The 22,614-nt window shown below is 44.5% G+C and overlaps 1 protein-coding gene across 3 annotated transcripts in view; it reads left to right on the forward strand.

The window, feature by feature from the left end:
- fto (FTO alpha-ketoglutarate dependent dioxygenase) overlaps window positions 1-22,614 on the forward strand; it is a 637,435-nt gene that overhangs the window by 200,750 nt on the left and 414,071 nt on the right. For 2 of the 3 annotated variants that reach the window (XM_072518266.1, XM_072518264.1), the window contains exon 7: window positions 22,008-22,127. The exons of the other annotated variant lie outside the window; for it this stretch is intronic. In XM_072518266.1, coding sequence (XP_072374367.1) covers window positions 22,008-22,127 — 120 coding nt within the window. The remainder of the gene's footprint in view (window positions 1-22,007; window positions 22,128-22,614) is intronic. 3 annotated transcript variants of the gene reach the window in all.

Below are 22,614 nucleotides of genomic sequence, written 5' to 3' on the forward strand. Positions count from 1 at the left end.
GTAGAAACTTGAACAGGATCCTTTGGGCCATCCATCATGATATACTTTCTCACATTCTGCTGGATAGTATCCTTGACCGTTTCGACTCTAATTATTTTTAACTTGTTGCCAGAGACTGGCAGACTCTGTCACCGTGTTTACATGGAATTGTACGCCTTTATCCAGCTGGAGTGGTTCCTCATTGCTGGTAGCTTTGGAAAGTGTGTCAGCCACAATAAGGTGTTTCGCTAGTGTATACACCAATTCAAAGTCGTACCGTTGCAACTTCATAATCATTCGCAAAATTCTCGGCGACATCTCGCTTTTTGTTATGATGGCAACCAGTGGCCTGTGATCAGTCTCCACAATGAAGGTTGGAAACCCATGGAATGTCGTTAGCCCATTAATGAGCCCGAGACACTCTTTTCCAATTTGTGCATATCTTCGTTCAATGTCAGACATCGCCTTGGATGCATATGCTGCTGGCAGCCAGTCTCCTTCCAGATCCTGCAGGAGTAGGACCGCCCCCAAACCATCCTGTGATGCATCAGTTGAGATGTTTGTGGTTTTGGCTGGTCAAAAAACATGAGAACTGGCACCGTGGTAAGCGAAACCTGCAGTGCCTGACACTCTTGTTCATGGTCGCTGGTCCACTGGAATGTTACACCTTTGTTTATGGCCTCCTTCAAATGTGCTGATTTGGCTGCCAAGTTGGGAATGAACTTGCTCACAAAATTTATCATGCCTAGCATTCTTAAAATGCCTTTTTTATCCATAGGGTGTGGCATCTGCAGATTAGCCCTTATCTTGTCTTGATCGGGCTGAACATCTCGTGCGGACTGCTCGTCTCCCAGGAAGGTGATGCTGTGCACCCCGACTTGACACTTCACTCTGTTTAGCTTCAGAACGTTTTTTAAAAGACTTTTTAGGACACTAAGAAGCTGTTTTATGAACCCCCAAAGAATATCATCCACATACATACGGACCCCTGGAATTCCCTCAACTATATGCTTCATGGCATGACAAAAGATCTCTGAAGCCGAGATGATGCCAAATGGTATTCTTAAAAAACAATATCTATCAAAGGGCGTGTTGAACGTGCACAATTTAGTGTTCTCTTTATCTCTTTATTGCCAGAAGCATTGTGATGTGTCCAATTTACTGAAGCAGGTTGCTCCTGACATTTCACACGGTATCTCCTCCCTTTTTGGGATAGTGTTCCCTTTTAATATTGAGATTCAAATCCTTTGGATCCATGCAGATTCTTAAGTCCCCATTGTGCTTCTTTACGCAGACCATGGAATTAACCCAGTCTGTGGGAACTTTAGTACGCTAAATGACACCCAAGGCAGTCATTCTCTCCAGCAATGCCTTTAGTTTATCCCTTAATGGCGCTGGCACACGTCTTGGCGCATGAACCACAGGCTTTGCATTTTCCTTTAATTGAATCTCGTACGTGTATGGTAATATACCAAAATCTTGGAAAATTTCAATGAAATCATTCAGAATGGAGTCTCCAGAAGGATGAGGACCTGTTTCAGTACTGTCTGCACTATAGACTCATTGAACTAAGCTGTAGCTCCTCATACGCCTCAACTTCAATTTAAGACTCACGGTCTACCGCCACCACAGAAAATTTCAACTTGCGAATTTTGTTTTTCACATCAACCTCAAGCTCACATGCTCCAAACGACGAGATTTCACAAACATTGTAATCTCTTATCAATACCGTTCTGGTAACTATTTTTGGTTCAATTCTCAGCTTATTTGCATCAGACAGATCGATGAGGTTGGCCGTCGCACCTGTGACAAATTTGGCTATTATGACTGTGCCATTTATCTTTAATGGCACTGTCCATTTATCCTTATGATTATCTGCCTTCAATTCATTATTGCTCCAGATTGGTACAAATACATTGTAGTTTGGTATGAGCTGAGTCTCCCTGTCTTCGCCGGAGATCATGGGCGGGATTCTCCGACCCCCCCGCCGGGTCGGAGAATCGCCGGGGGCTGGCGTGAATCCCGCCCCTGCCGGTTGCCGAATTCTCCGGCACTGGAGATTCGGCGGGGGCGGGAATCGCGCCGCGCCGGTTGGCGGGCCACACCCCACCCCGCACGATTCTCCAGCCCGGATGGGCCGAAGTCCCGCTGCTAGGATGCCTGTCCCGCCGGCGTGGATTAAAACACCTCTCTTACCGGCGATCCAAGGCGGCGTGGGCAGGCTCCGGGGTCCTGGGGGGGGGGGCACGGGGCGATCTGGCCCCGGGGGGTGCCCCCACAGTGGCCTGGCCCGCGATCGGGGCCCACCGATCCGCGGGAGGGCCTGTGCCTTGGGGGCACTCATTTCCTTCCACCTTCGCCACAGTCTCCACCATGGCTGAGTCGGAAGAGACTCCCTCCACAGCGCATGCGTGGGGATGCCCTGAGCGGCCGCAAACGCTCCCGCGCATGCGCCGCCCGGCAATGTCATTTCCGCGCCAGCTGGCGGGGCACCAGAGGCCTTTTCCGCCAGCTGGCGGGGCAGAAATCAGTCCGGCGCGGGCCTAGCCCCTCAAGGTTAGGGCTCGTCCCCCCAAGATGCGGAGGATTCCGCACCTTTGGGGCGACGCGATGCCGGACTGATTTGCGCCGTTTTTGGCGCCGGTCGGCGGACATCGTGCCGATACTGGAGAATTTCGCCCCATATCTACAAAGAATGTGTCCTCTAGGCACACTCAATAGCGCTGATACTCATTGCTTGTTCAGGCCTTCTTCTTGAATAACATTGGGTTGCAAAATGATTTCTGCCATTGCAGATGGCACATGTTTTTCCATAAGCAGGGAATTGACATGGCAAATGCCTTTTGCCACATCGCGGACATAAAATGGAGGATCAGGTCAGCCGCTTAAAATGGTCAGCCACACATTTCTTAATCAGCTGCGTCACCACACTAATGGCACCTGCCACCTCTTCTGCCTTCGCACCAAAATGAGGGAGATAGAGCATGCTGAGCTGCTTTGCAGCAAGTTCATTAGCATGACAGATTTGAATCACACTTTCGAGTTGCAGGTCTGTTTCCCACAGAAGCTGCTCACGCACTTTATCGTTGAAGATTCTGGAAACTATCTGGTCGCGTATCATTGACGACTAGAGTGTGCTGAAGTTGCATGACTGTGCCTTCATTCGCAAGTCAGTGATGAAGCTATCAAATGCCTCTCCGTGTTCTCAGTGCGAGTACGGAATATATAGTGCTCGAAGGTTTCATTTTTTTTTAGGGGAGCATGGCCGATCGATGTTTGAAGAACTTTGTTGAAACTTTTGCTGTCAGACTCGTTTTCAAAGACAAACGAGTTGAAAATTTCAGTTGTTTGGGAACCCGCTACAGTGAGCAGCAACCCGATGTGCCTCTCATCGGGCTGTGTCTGTCGACCAAGGTCTGCAACATAGAGTTCAAACTGTAGCTTAAACATCTTTCAATTCTCGTTTACGTTACTGGTAGTCCGAAGCTGTTGAGGTGACTTGATGCCTTCCATCCCAGACTTTGAAATTTTACAGCGCGTTAAGCATGAGATGCCAGTAGTTTTTAGTATATCATCAACCCTGGTACCATGTCATGTTCTGTAGACTGGCCGAAATAAATGATAACCTACAAAATATCTAGTTTAAACAACTGCGTGTTAAAGATAATTAAGATAAATAAGATAATAAGCTAACACTAATTAACTATTGTAGGGCTACTGCAAAATACGTCTATCCCTTAGGACGACCTACTCTCAACTCCCCAGCCTCAGGGTCACATGGTGGGTTTACACTGCCATTTAGTGGTCGAAGTTCATGCATAACATTATGTACAAACTTTTTTTAAGCATATCATCACACTTTTGATAGCCTTCCTACCCACTACAGACCAGGCAGATCTTGAGGAACATCATTACAGTAGAGATGGTGTCCTCTCATAGAATGCAGGGGCTCAAAAATGCTTAACAGGTGGACATCACAAGCAGACAACTTTGCAACATTATCATGTGGGGCTAACCTGAGTCCTCAGGGGAGCTTCCTCCACAAACTCTGCACATTCTTCACCATCAGAGATGAACTAACCATACAGGATGGACTGGTACTGCGTGGCCAGTGATACATCATTTCTTATTCAGAAGTACTGCATTCAGAAACTTCACAAAGGACACCTTGGGTTGGAAGCAACTAGATACAGGGACCAGGAATCAATATTCTCAATATTCTGACCCTCCATGTGTGCCGATATGGAGAGAAAAAGATGTGCACCATGCAATGCACTCAAGCTGCATCAAACAAAAGAACTGCTGCACCTGCACCAACCTCCAATGGTCATTGACGACCCTGGGTTTGAAAAATGACATTTTCAAATGGAATGGGAAATAACATTTGGTTTTAGTTGACTCGCCTTCAGGGTGGTTTGAATTCGATTACCTGCCAAACATGACACTCACCAACACACTCAAGAAACACTTGCCATACACTTCATCCATCAGAGACTCATAACAGACAATGCTCGCCAATTCGTTCCCACTAAATAGCACACATGGAACTTTGAGCAGATCACAAACAGCACCCCCTCCCCCCCTGCCCATACCCACAGTCCAGTGGCTTTCTGGAATGGGTGATGCGCTCTGCTAAGCACCTTCTAAACGAGGGTGCACATGATCGCAAAGATTACTTTGCTGCTCCTCTGCCTGTGAGATATGCCACAACAGGGTCAGCCCTCGTCAGCACAGCGACTATTCTCCAGGGATACCAGCACTACAATTCCTACTGCCAAGCTCTTTTGCAGCCCAAACTCAAAACCACTGTCAGTGGTGCATGAATGGAATGCCAGTTAAGAGTGAAACTGTACTATGATCACAATGCTCACAGGGTCAGCCCTCGAACATCTGGTCAAACAGTCAGGATCCAAACCACTCGCAGTGTTGGCAAGTTGGTGTGGTACACAGTCATGACCTACAGCCAAACAGTTATGTGCTAGCCTTGGAAGATGCCCGCTATGTATGATACCCACATCACCTATTACAGATATCGGAACCAGCACCAGTGGAAGCCACAGTACCCAGCAGTTCAGCATACAACATGGGCCACTACATCAATGGAAATGGAAGCCCCTCCAGAGCCCTAGGCAACAAACACTGCTCCTATTGGGCACACCAATAGAGCACCCCAGGTCGACCACGCTGAGGGCACTAGCCTGAGAATATCTAGAGCAGTCTTTTTCAAACCCAGGGTCATGTCCCGCAGTTGTGTTGCGGGCAGGTTTCGGGAGGGTCACGGGGCCATGCGTCATGGCCTTCCCGACCGCAGGAAGTAGTGCCCAATGGCATGGCTGGCTTTTACAAATGCCGGCCGCGAACAGCTTTCAGAATGCCGCCTGTTCTGCGCATACATTCCCCCTCAGCAGTGCACAGGCCCTGAGCCCAGCGGGGCAGAATGCCTCATCCTGACATCAACACTGACCCAGGACCCAGGAGCATATTTTAAAAAAATCTCTGGAGTCTTCTTGCCTTCAGCGGCAGCAGAGAGCAGGTCGTATACCCCGAACGTTGAAGTCATGTGTTCTGGGCGCGAAGGAGATTCCTCCATTTTGTAGATGCCAGCAGTGTTGGTTTGAACTCCAGGGCCTCTGGTGAACAACCCATACAAAGAAGTTGAAAACAGGAACAAAACAACATAAAGATGATTATTTGGCGCATGGGTATATTAATTGTAACAATGCAAATCAGGATTCAAAGGTCATGGCCGGGATTCTCCGCGCCGAAATTGCACTCTGGGTGGGGGCGGAGAATGGGTTCTCAGACCCGCGCCGCCGGGACACGATTCTCTGCAGACTGGACAATCGCTGTCAGCCACGCATGAGCGGTCGACGCAGCGCCGATCGGAGGCTGTTGAAAGAGGCCCTCGCAGCGATTCTCCGCGATCGACTGGCTGAGCTCCCACCAAGTTCCGCCGCCGTGGTTCCAACTTGATTCCACCCGGCAGGAGCTCGGACTCGCGGCCACGCTGGTCATCCTGGTGGGGAGGAGGGGGATCAGACTCCGGGGGGGGGCCTCCACGACGGACAGGCCCACGATCGGGGGCTACCGGTCAGCAGGCGCGCACAATCCGGGGAGGGCCTATCTTCTTCTGCGGCAACCCGCCTTGTGGCTCCGCCATGTTGCACGGGGGGCAGCGCAAAAACGGCCTCCGCGCGCAGGCGAGGACCTGCGGCCGGAAATGCAGTGCCCCGTATCAGCAGCAGAAGCTGCACGCCGCACACCGGGGCCCTGCTATCCCTCTTAAAACTGGAGAATCACTCCGGACTTTTTGAATAAAGTCTGGAGTGATTCGCGCCCGTTTTCCGGCAGGCATGGGGACATAGCCCCATTTTCGGAGAATCCCAGCCCACGTGTGTCATATGTAGGGAAGCACTGGCAAATGAAAGTTTAAACCCCTCAAAACTTCAAATACATTTCAAAACCAAGGACGGCGATTTCGAGGACAAATCTCTTGATTATTTTTCAAAGTATGCAGTGACAGTTTAAATTATCAGCTGAAGTCATTATCAGAAATCTAATATTGAATAACAAAGCAAGTGAGAACGTGAGGTCCAAGCAAGCTCACCTATCACATTAAAGGTAAGTGAAAATGGTGGGTCACGAAGGTTGGCTGGCATGGGTCGCGTAGGTCAGCCGGCGTGGGTCCCGAAGGATGGGCAGTTGGTAAAAATGGGTCCCGGGCAAAAAAGTTTGAAAACCACTGATCTAGAACTGCAGCCAGCTGGCACAATCACATGCTTGGCGTGTATGACCAAACCAAACATAAGATGCAAAGACTACGTAACAAACTATCCTGCAACTGGCCTTAGAACATAGAACATAGAAAAATACAGCACAGAACAGGTCCTTCGGCCCACGATGTTGTGCCGAACCTTTGTCCTAGATTAATCATAGATTATCATTGTAGAAGGAGGCCTTTCAGCCCATTGAGTCTGCACCGGCTCTTGGAAAGAGCACCCTACCCAAAGTCAACACCTCCACCCAACACTAAGAGTAATTTTGGACACCAAGGGCAAATTATCATGGCCAATCCACCTAACCCGCACATCTTTGGACTGTGGGAGGAAACCGGAGCACCCGGAGGAAACCCACGCAGACACGGGGAGGTTGTGCAGACTCCGCACAGACAGTGACCCAAGCCGGAATTGAACCTGGGACCCTGGAGCTGTGAAGCAATTGTGCTATCCACAATGCTACCGTGCTGCCCTTAAGAACAAATAAATCTACACTATATCATTTTACCGTAATCCATGGAACTATCCAATAGCTGCTTGAAGGTCCCTAATGTTTCCGACTCAACTACTTCCACAGGCAATGCATTCCATGCCCCCACTACTCTCTGGGTAAAGAACCTACCTCTGACATCCCCCCTATATCTTCCACCATTCACCTTAAATTTATGTCCCCTTGTAATGGTTTGTTCCACCCGGGGACAAAGTCTCTGACTGTCTACTCTATCTATTCCCCTGATCATCTTATAAACCTCTATCAAGTCGCCCCTCGTCCTTCTCCGTTCTAATGAGAAAAGGCCTAGCACCCTCAACCTTTCCTCGTAAGACCTACTCTCCATTCCAGGCAACATCCTGGTAAATCTCCTTTGCACCTCTTCCAAAGCTTCCACATCCTTCCTAAAATGAGGCGACCAGAACTGTACACAGTACTCCAAATGTGGCCTTACCAAAGTTTTGTACAGCTGCATCATCACCTCACGGCTCTTAAATTCAATCCCTCTGTTAATGAACGCTAGCACACCATAGGCCTTCTTCACAACTCTATCCACTTGAGTGGCAACTTTCAAAGACGTATGAACATAGACCCCAAGATCTCTCTGCTCCTCCACATTGCCAAGAACTCTACCGTTAACCCTGTATTCCGCATTCATATTTGTCCTTCCAAAATGGACGACTTCACACTTTTTAGGGTTAAACTCCATCTGCCACTTCTCAGCCCAGCTCTGCATCCTATCTATGTCTCTTTGCAGCCGACAACAGCCCTCCTCACTATCCACAACTCCACCAATCTTCGTATCGTCTGCAAATTTACTGACCCACCCTTTAACTCCCTCATCCAAGTCATTAATGAAAATCACAAACAGCAGAGGACCCAGAACTGATCCCTGCGGTTCGCCACTGGTAACTGGGATCAAGGCTGAATATTTGCCATCCACCACCACTCTCCTGACTTCTATCGGTTAGCCAGTTCGTTATCCAACTGGCCAAATTTCCCACTATCCCATGCCTCCTTACTTTCTGCAGAAGCCTACCATGGGGAACCTTATCAAATGTCTTACTAAAATCCATGTACACTACATCCACTGCTTTACCTTCATCCACATGCTTGGTCACCTCCTCAAAGAATTCAATAAGACTTGTAAGGCAAGACCTACCCCTCACAAATCCGTGCTGACTATCCCTAATCAAGCAGTGTCTTTCCAGATGCTCAGAAATCCTATCCTTCAGTACCCTTTCCATGACTTTGCCTACCACCTTATTTATTCTCCTGCAACTGTTCAATCCGTGTCTCACCAGATGTAAATAGTTATGTACTGTTAGACTGGTCAATCTATGTTATAAAATGATTTGTACACAATTGATGTTTGCTCACTGTTATATCTCAGTGCCACCGCTTGTCCCAATTTAAACGGGGAAGATGTAGACTGAGTGGCTACATGATGACGTGGTTACTTAAGAGGTCACATGAAAGAAGCACAGGAATTCTCTGGGGAGCATGGGCAGAGTACAAGCATGTAGTAGCAGCTCAGCTAGTGAATAAATTATTATTTGCTGTATGTCCTGGGTTGCTAGTCTTTGGGAACCCAACATTTCTCAATATTGATGCTCATTACCCGTTGTCCACATAGACACAACAACAGTTAATTCTGGTTGTCACATTACAGGAAGGATGTAATTGCATTGGAGGAGGTGCAGAGAAGATTCACCAGAATGTTGCCTGGGATGGAACATTAAGTTATAAAGAGAGGTGAGGTAGGCTTGGTTTGTTTTCTCTGGGGCAGAGAAGACTGAGGGGTGACCTGAATGTGGTATACAAGATTATGAGGGGCATGGACAGAGTGGATAGTGTTGCCAATCGGCACTGGATTCGCCAATAATGTTGCCAATTAATAATGATGCTCTTTAGAGTCGCCAGGTATCAAATGATACCATCACAAGGCTTTACCGGATATCGATCAAAGGGCAACACAACCAGTTAGTCAGTTCAAGTTCAAAGATGGTTTATTTACACACAAGGATTACTTTGACATGCAACACAAAACACTACAAGTTAAACTACACCTAACAACTACAATAACCTATACTTAACTTCAGGGCAACCAGCTCTATGCAGATGGACAAGGCCTTTGTCTGGATCTTGCGTGGCTGCGTGGATGATGTGGCTCTGTTTCTGCTGGGCTCATCCGTCTGGTAGCGATAGTTGGTCTTGAACTTGTCTGTCTGGTCGTTATGCTGCACTTGGGTTGGCATAGGCCGGATCCAAGAGAGACCGAGCACATGGCTGTGTCTCTTCTTATCCCTCTGGGATTTCGTGCTCTTTGGGGTGGGCCTTAACTTGGACCCAATAACTCGACAGGCTTCGATCACTGCCTTCGATTTTTGCCATAAAGGGGTGGGTGCCTTGATGGGTGGGCGTGTCCTTAGCGGTCATTGACCTTGTCTGTATGGGCTCACTGAGTAAAGGGAATGGCGCCGATTAGTCTGTATCTGTATCGGTTCTTTTGTTCTGGGGAAATGGGCCATTAGAATGCAAACGAGCGGGGGTTTCGATTGCGTCTAGCTATCTGAGTTGCAAATACATACACAGGCTCTGAGTCTATCTGAGTCCTGGGTTGGCCATAATTCCCATGGTCCTTTGCAGGTGGCCATCTGAGATGGCTGCAATAGGGAGCAGCTGTTCCCCTTAGTTGAAGGGTCAGTTCAAAGTGTGAGGTGGGAGATTTAGGGGGGAATTGAGGGAAAACCTTTTTATCCAGAGAGTGGTGGGGGGCTGGAATACACTGCCTGGGAAGGTGGTAGAGGCAGGATGCCTCACATCCTTTACAAAGTACCTGGATGTGTACTTGGATGCCACAATGTTCAAGGCTGTGGGCCAAGTGCTGGCAAATGGGATTAGGTGGGCAGGTCAGGGCCTTTCATGTGTCGATGCAGACTCAATGGGCTGAACGGCCTCTTCTGCACTGGTGTATTCTATGATACAGTAATTTTGGCACCATAGTACACATCCAATGCATTATAAAAATATTAAATTGTGAAGTCAATGCTTTATCAGTGCTAATTTGAAGTGTGCTAACTACTAACAGGGATTCAGTGTAATTTGATCACTTGTACTGTAATTCACATAGAGACCGGGTGTAATGAGTCTACATTCTGAAAGTTCCATTCATTCTAACATCATTTACATCACAGAAAAAAATTGTCTGATTTCAGATTTGCATTTTAATTATTTGTTTCTGTACTCAGGAAAATTATAATGGAAGCATTAACAATTCTTGGAAAACAAGCATATATAACTTACAGGTGTACAGGTATACTTGGTTTTAATCTTTGCCCCATTAACGGGCTGTCTCCATGGTTTGGAACAACCAGACCATGAGTTTAAAATACCTTTCAAGGTAGACCGAACTAAAGCATGGGTGTGTCCAACTGAACTGTTCCACCAATCCAACGATATTCATGAAATAAAAGAACTAGTTCTGCTGTAATCTTCAACCAAGTCACTGCTAGCCTGCTGCCAACCTCATATTTTTTACAGCTGCGTTGTTAAACTCCTCCTGCTTTTAAACTGTTCTTGCAAACATCCTAACGCAGCTTTCAAGTATAAACAGATTTCAAACAGTTTGATGTCTTTACCTCAGAAATTCATTATTCTGTGCCAGATTTTACTGCTCCTGCAACCACTGTGCTCGTGTGAAGCTATTATATGCTGAATGTTTTTCGAATGCAAATTTAGTAGTGTTAAATAACCTCTATTGTCACAGGAGACACTTTTTACCAGGTTTGGAGACAGAAGAATTTGCAAGAGGCAGATACTCACATGATAATATAATGTAAATTTTAACAAATGTGACAATGTGTCACAAAATTCTGCTGCAATGTTTCATGCAACATTAACTTGCACCAATATGGGGCGGCACGGTGACGCTGAGGACCCAGGTTCGATCCCGGCCTGGGTCACTGTCTGTGTGGAGTTTGCGTATTCTCCCCATGTCTGCATGGGTATCAGGTTCCGATGAGTCTAGCCGGGGTGGAAAGTTGGGGGGAAGGAACAGAGGTTGGAGGGAGGAGTTTTGCAAGAGGAAGTGGATGGGAGGAGCCGGGGAGTGTGGGGGGGGGGGGTGATTTACAATTCATGGGTGTCATTTACGGTACTCTTTCGGGGATTGGATGGCATTGAATGTTAGGGGCGAGGGGGGGGGTGTGGATTCTCTAGGTCAATGGTGAACATAGGCGATTCCTGATTCCTTTTTCTTTTTTTTCCTTTGTTTTTTCCCACCGTGGGGTGGTTTGTTTTATTTGATGCTTATATTGTCAGATGGGCCCTTGTTTGTGGTGGTGGGGGGTTGGGACCATTGTTGTTGATAAGGGGATTGACTGTATTTATTATTATTTACTGCTTGTTGGTGGGGTGTAAATTCTGAAGAAAATGTGAAAATGGAGAATAAAAATATTTACCAAAAAAAAGATATCAAACTGTTTGAAATCTGCTTATACTTATAAGCTGCGTTAGGCTGTTTGCATGAACAATTTGGGAGCAAGAGCAGTTTAAAAATGCTAATTGTTATTTTTATTTTTATTTAAACAATGGATTATAAATCCAATGGAACTGTTTGCGGAATATTGACGACCATTTCTAATGATACCCTACTTCTACTTTAATTATGGGAGTACAGTGGTTGCAAGAGCAGTGAAATCTGACCCAGATAGAAATACAGAAGGGTTTTAAACTATTTAAATACTCTATATGTATGAGTGCAGTATCATACATTTCACAATAATGATTTTAAAGTAGATGGAATTTGAACAATGTAACTGAATAAAGGATCCAGCGAGCCTCAAAGGAAATATAGTTTCTGAAAGTCCTCAGTCGTATTTTGTGAGCCCTGGAGCAGGGGCCTGTACATTTTTGTAAACTATTATGTTTCAAGCAGTACAGAAATACCGACTAGATGCATTCATTCACAAGCACAGCTAGAGTCAGGTTCACAAACACCTGATCATTGTGGATCAGTTTTGGAGCTGATTTTAAACTGGGAGGGCATTAATAAAATCCAGTCAGTAGAGCGAATGCACTGACACTTCAACTTCACGTAACAATGCATTTGAAATTCATGATTAAATCTGAAGTTTAAAATAAGCCATAGAAAAACTGTTGACTAGGATCCATATTCAAAATTGAGGGCGGATCACAGGTAGAAAGTCCTTTGGATTTAAATGGAATTTTGCGTGAAGTATTTGTTTGGAAGAGGGAATTTTGGGTCGGGGGGGTGAATGTGGGTACTTAATGTAGGCATCAATCATGTTCCAATCCGGTACAGCATACAAAGTAAAACTCACTTTATTTTAGCTTAACTAAATATCTGAATTGTATCCCATCCTACGTTCGTGCGACATTTTGACAGCTATCCTGACGTTGCTAACCAAATTATTGGTAGACTTTACTCACTGAGAATTAGATGTTATCGTGGTTTCAAAATTCACCTTGTTCTCCCATCTTATGACCTGATGCTGCTGCTTTTTCTCGACAATTTATTTTGTCTTGAGTGGTGTTAGCAAATTGAATTCTGTGCGTAGTTGATGTCTAACCATTAGCATCGCTGGAGAAACTTGGGCTGTTGAGGGTGCAGCATTCCTGTACGTGAGCAAGAATTGGCTCAAGAGTTTAGACAATGAACTTTGTTCCCTAATACGTTCAACAAATGTTTCATCGCCTGTACAAAAACGTTCTACCGCCCATTTGTGGCAGGATGGTAAGGAGCGGATCAGATGTATTGAATTCCGTTCCCCTTCAAGTATTGTACAAACTTTTGCGAAATGAATGGTGGCCCATTATCATTCACAAATTGTTCAGGGTAACCAAATCTGCTGAAGATCTCGCCCAATAACGTAATTGTTTTCTCCGCTGACGTTGTCTTCATGATGTCAACTTCAGGCCATTTTGAGTAAGCATCGACTCGAATGAGAAACATGGGCCTTCAAATGTTCCAGCATAATCAACATGTACCCATTGCCAGGCATCTTCTGGTCAGTCCCACAGGTGTAATGGGGTTAATGGCAGCAGGCTCAGCACTTCTGCGCAAGACAAACACAATTTCTCCTCAATTTCAGCATCTATCCCCAGTCGCCGAAAATAGCTTCTGGCTATCTCCATCATCCTTGCGTTACCATAGTGGCCTTCATATAATTGATTTAAGACACATTTTCTTAGTAGTTGTGGAATAGTGACTCATTCTCCAGAATGGACAACCTGCCTGTACTGATAATTCAAGTCTTCGCGTAGAATATGGCTTTAACTCAAGGTTTGCTCCTGAAGTCTTTCCTCGAAGCACCATGTCCATGACCTCTGACAGTAGTGGATAATTTCTGGTATGCTTCTTAACTTGTCCTGCGGCTACAGGAGTGTTATCTACTTGTTCGAAGTAGAAAATGTTTCCACACAAACTACTTATCGATTATTTGATGAGAGTAATCGGGAAAGTCTTGCGTTTCCATGAAGGCTTGACTGACAATACTTGGTATATGTGTGTGTTGACAAGAGCAATGCACACCTCTGCAGCCTGTTCGCTGCTATTGATGAAATCCGGTATGAGGTCTAAGAATTGTTGCTTTTGGACAATGGTCTGTCAATAAATTCCATTTCTTCCCAAATTGTTTGTCAGAAATTATTCCTCGGGCTTCTTTCTCTTTCTGCACTTAATTGCTTTCAGCTTTATTCAAGTCCTGGAGGTGAAGGCTATTGACTTATTTTCTACTGGGGGCATTACATGGGTGCCCAATCCCATAAAATGATCTGTCACATGACAGTTGCAGGGGTAAATCTGGATCAAAATGTGTCTGGACCTCTGACTTGAGTAACACCTCTTTGGCTTGCACAAATTCTCTCTCACATGCATCCATCCATGTTCACTTTTAATTTTGACACAATAGAATGTGTAAGGGTTTTAGAATAGTCACCAGATTAGGGACAATCCTTCCGTAGTAATTTAGTAAACGTAAGAAAAATTGAAATTGGTTTACATTCTGAGATGCAGGGGCCTCAATAATGGGTTTGAATTTCGAAGATGAATTATGCAGTCCCTTGATATTGATGACATGTCCCAGAAATTCGACTGAAGATTCACATTTGTCTTTCCGGACTTTTAATCCATAATCTTCTCATCTCTGGAGTGTGGAATCTAGGTGGTGGAGATATTCTTCCTCATTCTTGCCAGTGACCAAGAAGTCATCTAAGTAACACTGGATTCCATCTAATCCGCTTAAAATCTGGTCTATTGCTCGTTGAAACAACATTGGTGCGGATGTGATGCCAAATGGTAGTCTTTTCTATCAAAATAACCTCTTGTGCATCGCAATCAGCGAGAACTGTTGTGAATCTGGATCCACATTCAGTTGACTGAGCTCAATTTTACTGACACGAATAAGTCCTCAATTAAGGGAAGAGGATACTGCTCTGCACACAGTACAGGATTAATAGTACCTTTAAAATCACCACAAATACGTACAGATCAGTCTTTTTCATCACGGGTACAATTAAAATGGCCCAATCACTCACATTAACAGGCTCAAGGCCTCCCCTTTTGACCGGCCATTCTAATTTCATAGACTTCATAGAATCCCTACAGTGCAGAAGGAGGCCATTCGGCCCATTGAGTCTGCTCCGTCCCTCCGAAAGAGCACCCTACCTGGACTACTCCATCCCCGCAACCCCACATAACATATGCATCTTTGGACACTAAGGGGCAATTTAGCATGACCAATCCAACTAACCTGCACATCTTTGGATTGTAGGGGAAACCGAGCATCCGGAGGAAACCCACGCAGACACAGGAGAATATACAAACTCCACGCAGACGGTCACCCAAGGCCGTAAACCAACCCGGGTCCCTGGCGCTTTGAGGCAGCAGTGTTAACCACTGTGCTGCCCCAATCTGCCTCTACCTTGGGTCTGATTTTGTATGGCGCTGAACTGGCCTTTAAGCATCTCACCTGACTTTCTTCCTTGATCTTCAGCTTTACTGAGATATCCTCCAAGCTTCCCAGCTCACCGTTGAAGACAATGGCATGTTTCTTCAAGATTTTCAGATTCTGATTTAGAATCTGTCATATCCCGGCCCAATTTATCTGATCTTTTCCAGCCAACTTCTTCCCATTGGTGCTGAATAATTTCCTTTGACCATGTGCACAGACAAATCTGTTGTCTGTCCATTTAATTGCACATCAATGCAGCCCCTCTCAGAACCGCTTCTCCAGTATAGGTTTTTAACACTACCTTCAAGGGTTTCAGAGCTTGTTTCTTTTCCAGCAAGCAGGTTCAATGTGGCCCTTTCTGCCACATGATGTCTTTGCACCAACAATCTGCTGCTGAGTTGAGTGCCCAGCATAGGTGTTTGCATGCCTAAAGATAGATCATAGACTTTACAGTGCAGAAGGAGGCCATTTGACCCATCAAGTCTGCACCAGCCCTTGGAAAGAGTACCCTACCTAAGCCCATGCCTCCACCCTATCTCCGTAACCCAGTAACCCTAACTAACCCTTTTGGACACTTTAGGCAATTTAGCATGGCCCATCCACCTAACCTGCACATCTTTGAACTGTGAGAGGAAACCGGAGCACCCGGAGTAAACCTACGCAGACACGGGGAGAACGTGCAGACTCTGCACAGACAGTGACCCAAGCCAGGAATCGAACCTGGGACCCTGGAGCTGTGAAGCAACTGTGCTAAGCACTGTGCTACAATGCCACCCATGGCAAGTGCGAGACTGTTCGAGTTTCAGCCAACATCTTGTGAATTGAAATGAAATGAAATGAAAATCACTTATTGTCACAAGTAGGCTTCAAATGAAGTTACTGTGAAAAGCTCCTGGTCGCCACATTCCTGCGCCTATTCGGGGAGGCTGGTATGGGAATTGAACCGTGCTGCTGGCCTGCCTTGGTCTACTTTCAAAGCCAGCGATTTAGCCCTGTGCTAAACCAGCCCCTTTTAATAATAATCGGCTTATTGTCACAGGGAGGCTTCAATGAAGTTACTGGGAAAAAACCCTCGTCGCCACATTCCGGCACCTGTTCGGGGAGGCCGGTACGGGAATTGAACCCGCGCTGCTGGCCTTGTTCTGCATTACAAGTGATAAACCAGCCCCTGTGCTCGAACTCCACTATTGAGCATATTTGGCTGCTAATTCTATGGATATAGCAACTTCTACAGCTTTCTTCAAGTACAGGTTTGTCATTGATCTGCCCAGCGACAGGTCTGTCCAACAACAGGTAGGAACTGCATCTAAAATGAATGTGACAAAGCATGATGGGATGTGATTTTAGAAGTAAAGAGGTGCAGGTGTTGAGCCAAATGATATATAGTTGCCAGAACCCTCAGAAGTTTACACCTAACAGTCAGAGAGGCGAGTTTGAAATCTAACAGCCAGGAGCTTAGACAAGCATCAGGTTTTCAAGCCAAGGTCGCGCAGGAACCTTTGTAAAAGCAGTTTAAATATCATCACTGGACCAGGAAAAGATGTTTCCCAGACTTGACTATCCACCTTGCATTATGTGGTAATTGTAAGCTGCATTTTACTTAAATGTGGACCCTGTTTGGGAAAGGGGAAGTTTTAAGAGGTTCAGGGATCATAGATATACTTTGGAAGAAGGGGTGCATTCTGCGCAAACTCTGTGTTTCTTTAGTGATTCATATACTTAATTGCCGTAGAATATGGTAGTCCTGCTCGTGTATATTTGTCTTTCTTTTAATAACTAGTTGTTAATAATTGTTAAACAATGACTGGGATGGCTCTTTTCACTGGGGCTTCACTTGACTCCACAAACCATTCCAAAAAATCAAACCTATACACCCCCACGAACTGGTGTTTCAAGTTGAGACATCATCGCAGATGCCATCAGCATGGTTCGTGACAGGTTGCTTTTGGTTAACAACCACTTTTGATAGCTTCGCTCCTTAAACCACAGACTAATCTATCTCTGATGGTATAGTTTAATACATCCCTGAATTCACAGTGTTCAGTCAGTCTTTTCAAGACAGCTACAAATTGTGTAATTGATTCACCCTCTTCTTGATTGTGCTTATGAAACCCAAACCTTTCTGCGATATTTGCACCAGTTCATTGTCAGTTTTCATGCCTGGCTTTCCCAGTTGTATCAGACTCCTCAAGAGGTTAAATGTTTTCCCTCCCAATATGTTCAGGGAAGTTGGGACTTTTATATCTGCTGCTATCTTGTTTGCTTGAGCAAAATAGTTGTATCTCTTTGCATATGAGCTCCATCGCTCTGTATTCTCATCAAATGGTCCCATGGCGCCAAAAACTCCTGCCATTTTTCTCCATGGGAGGACCTGCGTGTATACAATGTGTCACGAATTTTTAACACTGCCTTGTTTCATTTCTCCCCAAAACAAGGCATATCTGAGCTCACCCTGTTTTCCTTTTGTGTTTTATAACACCCCAACTCCAAATTGGTTGTTGCAGGGTACTTGCTCCTCACAGTTCCCCACAGTACTGTTACAGATCATTTTGGGCAGAGCACAGAACACATAATGAACCTCTTTCCAAAGTTGTTTTCTTCGGATTCCTCGATTTTTCGGCTCCTCCGGTGGCTGCAACCATTGTTTGACTCGCCTATCGCCAGCTTTTGTGTAGCGGCAATTTTAATTATTCATTTTTTCTTTTTGGGTGCCTACAAATGTTGTTCGCCTACCTTGTCGTCTGTTTTTATGTGGTGGTTTCAAAATTAGATCGTGCCTCAGAGATTCAGTCAGTTTTATTAGAAGTTAACACTACAGGCTCCTGTGTTGCACTGCGCGTTTGCCCTTGGAAACGGCCAATGAGATGATGTTACGTGACCGATTTGTTAAAGTGATCCTTTCCCACTGCAAGGCCCCTAGGAGCTGGTTTAGGACAGGGCTAAAGAGCTGGCTTTTAAAGCAGTCCAAGGCAGGCCAGCAGCATGGTTCAATTCCCGTACCAGCCTCCCCGAACAGGCGCTGGAATGTGGCGGCGAGGGGCTTTTCACAGTAACTTCATTTGGAGTCTACTTGTGACAATTTTCACTTTCACTGTAAACAGCCAATGAGATGATGTCACGTGAATGATCTCTTATAGTGACCCTTTCCCACTGCAAGGCCCCTAGCACAAGGCTGCTAGTGAGGAAACACTAGAAATGCCATTAATACACAACAGGTATATTATTGACTTCCAGGTCAGGGTATCCCTGAAGTTGTTTACTATTTATCTTGAAATTAGCATCACAAAAGCAGGTTGTCTTGTCATTGTCATATTGTTGTTTGTGGGAATTTGCTGTGTGCATGTTGACTGCTGCATCTCCTACATTACAATAGTGGCTACACATCAATGATACTTCACAAGCTTGTAAAGCGTTTAGAGATGTCCAGTGGATGTGAAAATTGGTATAGAAATACAAGTTTTATTTAATTCAAACTCACCTCTCTGACTGTTAGGCGTAAACCTCTGAAGGTGCTGGCAACTATATATCACAGTAATTTCTGAGAGGAAGGAATTAGAGCAGTGGTTGGCAACCTGCAGCCTGGAGCCACCTGCAACCCATCTGGCTTCTGAGTACGGCTCATGAGACATTTTGTTGACTGCACAGAGTTACCACATTCCGCTTATACCCGTCCGCATAGTTTTTTTTCCGACTGGAGTATTACACACATAAAGCAAGGGCAAGTGAAGTGAGGTTCATGCTAATTGCACACAACATTGACTATGAGAGCCATGCACCTCCTCTGCGTCCAAAGTTATTTATTGGGTTTTACCATTTGAAGATGATGATTGTTCTGTTAATATATGGATAATTAAGCATTTTCTATCATTTGTTATGAAATATTCGGTGTGTATTAAATGTATTTAATCTTATTCATGGGGTCATGGTTAGTGAACAAGCCCAATTTCAATTTTACGGCCCACTGAGATGAAGGAGGGCCACTCAGGCGGCCCACTCACCAGCCTAGATTGCCCATCACTGGACTAGCATCGAAGGGGTTCCATGTGTCACTGCTTAACATGTCTTGTGTGGAGATGTCTGCAGGAACTAAAGTCTCATTATTCTGATTGGCTGTATAATATAGCGGTTCATGGAATCTTCAGGAAAGTGGGGCATTAAGACACAGAAGAAATCATTATGATCGGAGTTCCAAACAAGCACTAAGTAAAGGGCTGCTGCTGCAATGGAACTGGAACCATGCTGAAAAAATCTAATTTCAGATAAGAATCTTACAATGAGAAAAGAAGATACTCTCATCCCATCAATCAGGGTTGAATTTGAACCCAGGCTAAAGAGTAGAAACGGCATTGTGCTAACCCACAATGCCATTCAGTCCCAGGGCTCTAGGTAATTTTGTATATTTAAATCAGATCCTCATTACTTTGGAGTAGCAAGGTTACGGCAGGGGCTGATGAAAGTAATTTCACCTCGCAATGAAAATAATAGGATTCTAAGTTTGTTTGTGACAGTCATTTTAGTTGTAAAAAGATGGGTATTTTGAACTATCTCACTTAAGGGATGTCAGGATGTGTTAGCCCCTTTTTTGTTGCTATGCTATTTTATGGTGTAAAACCACAGCAAGCGCTGTAGAGTTCTTTTATCATCCCTTGGGGTTTTGATCAGGGAAGGCTGCTTGAACAGTCTTGCTTTCAGAGATTTAATTGAGCCAATTTTTTTGTTTTTGTTTCCAAAACTAATGATTATTTACCACGAGTTACAGTAAAGTTAAAGAGACACTACATTTATTCAAGGCTCAAACCTAATGCTGATGAACAGGAAAACTTAATATTGTAGTTTTGTAGTTAGTTTGCAAGCAAAATTCCCATTTCAGTGCACCAATATCTCATTATTTAGACTTGCATGAAGCTCTGGTCATTATGGTTTCTTCTGTGCCGGAAGACCCTGTTAGTTTCTGTTCTCTACCATCAGTCAAAAGAATGAGACTATGGAGCTTTCGGACATCTCCATGATGCAGTAGTTGACAAAGCCTACCTCAAGGACCTCTGAGCCACTTCACTTTCATCCCACAAATGATTGCAGATTGTCAAGTACAAATATTAGTAGAGTTTCCTGGTCTGGAGGCCAATGTTAGACTGTATGTTGACCCCTCATTGATCGATCTTTAAATCGTGATTACTTTCTGCTAATGTGGCACCTATAGCTCGGAGCATTATTTTGTCAGCTGTAGTGTGACAGGGAGCTTATGTATTTACTATATTGAAGGTTACAGGGAAACTAGGCAAAATAGAGTAGTTCACATTTTCAGAAACAGTAATTCCCCAAGTTAAATACAAACACAGAATAGAAAAATCCAGGCCTGTAAAGCTGTAAACCCTTTTTAATTCCTTGAACCACAAACATCATTGCCAGTATTTTCCTTTTTACTCACAGGCAGATCTGAGGTGACCCTCAAAGGGCTGCCATGGCAATCTTTCTCCCAGGGAAGTTGTTCGCTTGATTGCTAAGGATTAATAAAATGCGGGTTTACTGAGAATTCCTCGCAATGCGAAATACATTTGTGATCATTACTAGCATAAAAGGAAGGTATAATTTTCTAGTTTCACATTTCAGTTCTTTGTAGCTGTATTTAATGTACACTCAAACAACACAGAACAGACAGCACATAATGACTGCATATGTGATAAATTCAAGATCTGCAATATGCAGCAATGAACAATGTGACTCCAAGAAAGAGTTTCATGCTTCCAAGCTTTTCTGTTCTAATGCTATTCAAAAATTGGAACTCAATTCTACTTATTTTGGTTGTGTGAATGTTCTTTGTGCACACAAAGGAGATGATGCCCATCATAATTTTCACTAAAAACACAAAATTATCTAAATATCTTCAGTAGCTGCTTCATGATTTTCCCTAAACAGTTCTGCAAGGCATGATTATTTAAAAGTGCTCGATTTTTTAAAAAATGAATCTCCATACACAAATGGCAGTGCAGATTTTAGTTTATTTCCGAAACTTGCAACCACATGCTCATATGGACAAAATTAAATAATTTTGTGAGATATGTTGAGCTTATTTTCCAGAGGCATCTAATCAGCAGGGGGGGGGGGGGGGGTGCGCGCAAACATGACGAACATGAATCCCTCCAGCCCATTTGACTGTTCAGTTTGATCATGTCCGCAACTCCATTTACACTTCATCAATCCAAACCAATTGATATCCTTTCCAAACAAATTTTGGCAGTGTGGCTTGCTCACACTGGCTATATTCTTAACATAATCAATAATAAAAGATAACTGACCCACAGGATTTGACCTTAAGAATAGTGATATCAGTTTCAAGATCTTAAATTAGAAACAAAAAGTGCTGGAAATGTGCACGCCTTTCAGCATCTGTGAAAATAGGAAAAAAAAGGTTCACGTTTCAGATATATTGACCTTTTGTCAGACTACCTCAAGAATCTACATCCAGAATTTTAACCTGGACTTTTTCTTTTCAGATGCTGATGGAACTGATGTGTATTCATTTAAAATGTCCAGTATTTGCAGCTTTTTTCCTAATATTGAGTTCTTTCTATTTAGAACACTGAGTTGAAGGTTATTGAGACTGATGATGGTACTAGACACGTTTTCTTAGTGCTGTTGGGTAATATTCAGCTTTAGTCATCATAGACTCCCTACAGTGCAGAAGGAGGCCATTCAGCCCATTGAGTCTACACCGACCCTCTGGAAGTGGTGCCCAAGTGATTGAAGATCTCTGCTTTCAAATGCAACTATACATTCTTGTTGCAGGTAGAATTTGAGTGGTTGCGACAATTCTGGTTTCAAGGAAAACGGTCTGCAAAGGTGAGCGACTGGTGGTTTGAACCAATGGCACTGCTGGAGAAGTCTTGGCGAGAGATGGAACAAATGGTATGTAAATTCATGGTATCTCACTGGGTCCAACACTGAACTGTGGTTAGTGAATGATGCTTTGTTAATATAAATGTGCTCCTCCCTCTATAACTTGACTTGTAATAAAAGTCCAGTTTGTGGTTCAGATTAATGCCTCTGACAGCTATGGATTATTCCTATGGTTAAATAGGTAAAAATACACTGAAAATGGAATGAAGTATTGAGTGGAAGAATAAAGTCCTGATGGAAGTCTTCATTAAGCAGTTGATACAAAGCCATGTGACACTAATATGAAGCAGGCTGGCATCTCCTTGGATAATGTTTTTCACCAATCACTTGGATAAAAAATCTCAGATGAAGGCAATTCATGATCCTAATTTAATTCGCACACATTTCCACACCGCCCTTGCTCTCACTGACCTACATTGGCTTCCAGTTACACAACACCTCGATTTTAAAAATCCGCTCCACATCTCTTTAACTTCCTGCAGTCCTAGAATCCTCT

The sequence above is a fragment of the Scyliorhinus torazame genome, chromosome 10 (genome assembly GCF_047496885.1).
Source record: "Scyliorhinus torazame isolate Kashiwa2021f chromosome 10, sScyTor2.1, whole genome shotgun sequence".
NCBI classification, from domain to species: domain Eukaryota; kingdom Metazoa; phylum Chordata; class Chondrichthyes; order Carcharhiniformes; family Scyliorhinidae; genus Scyliorhinus; species Scyliorhinus torazame.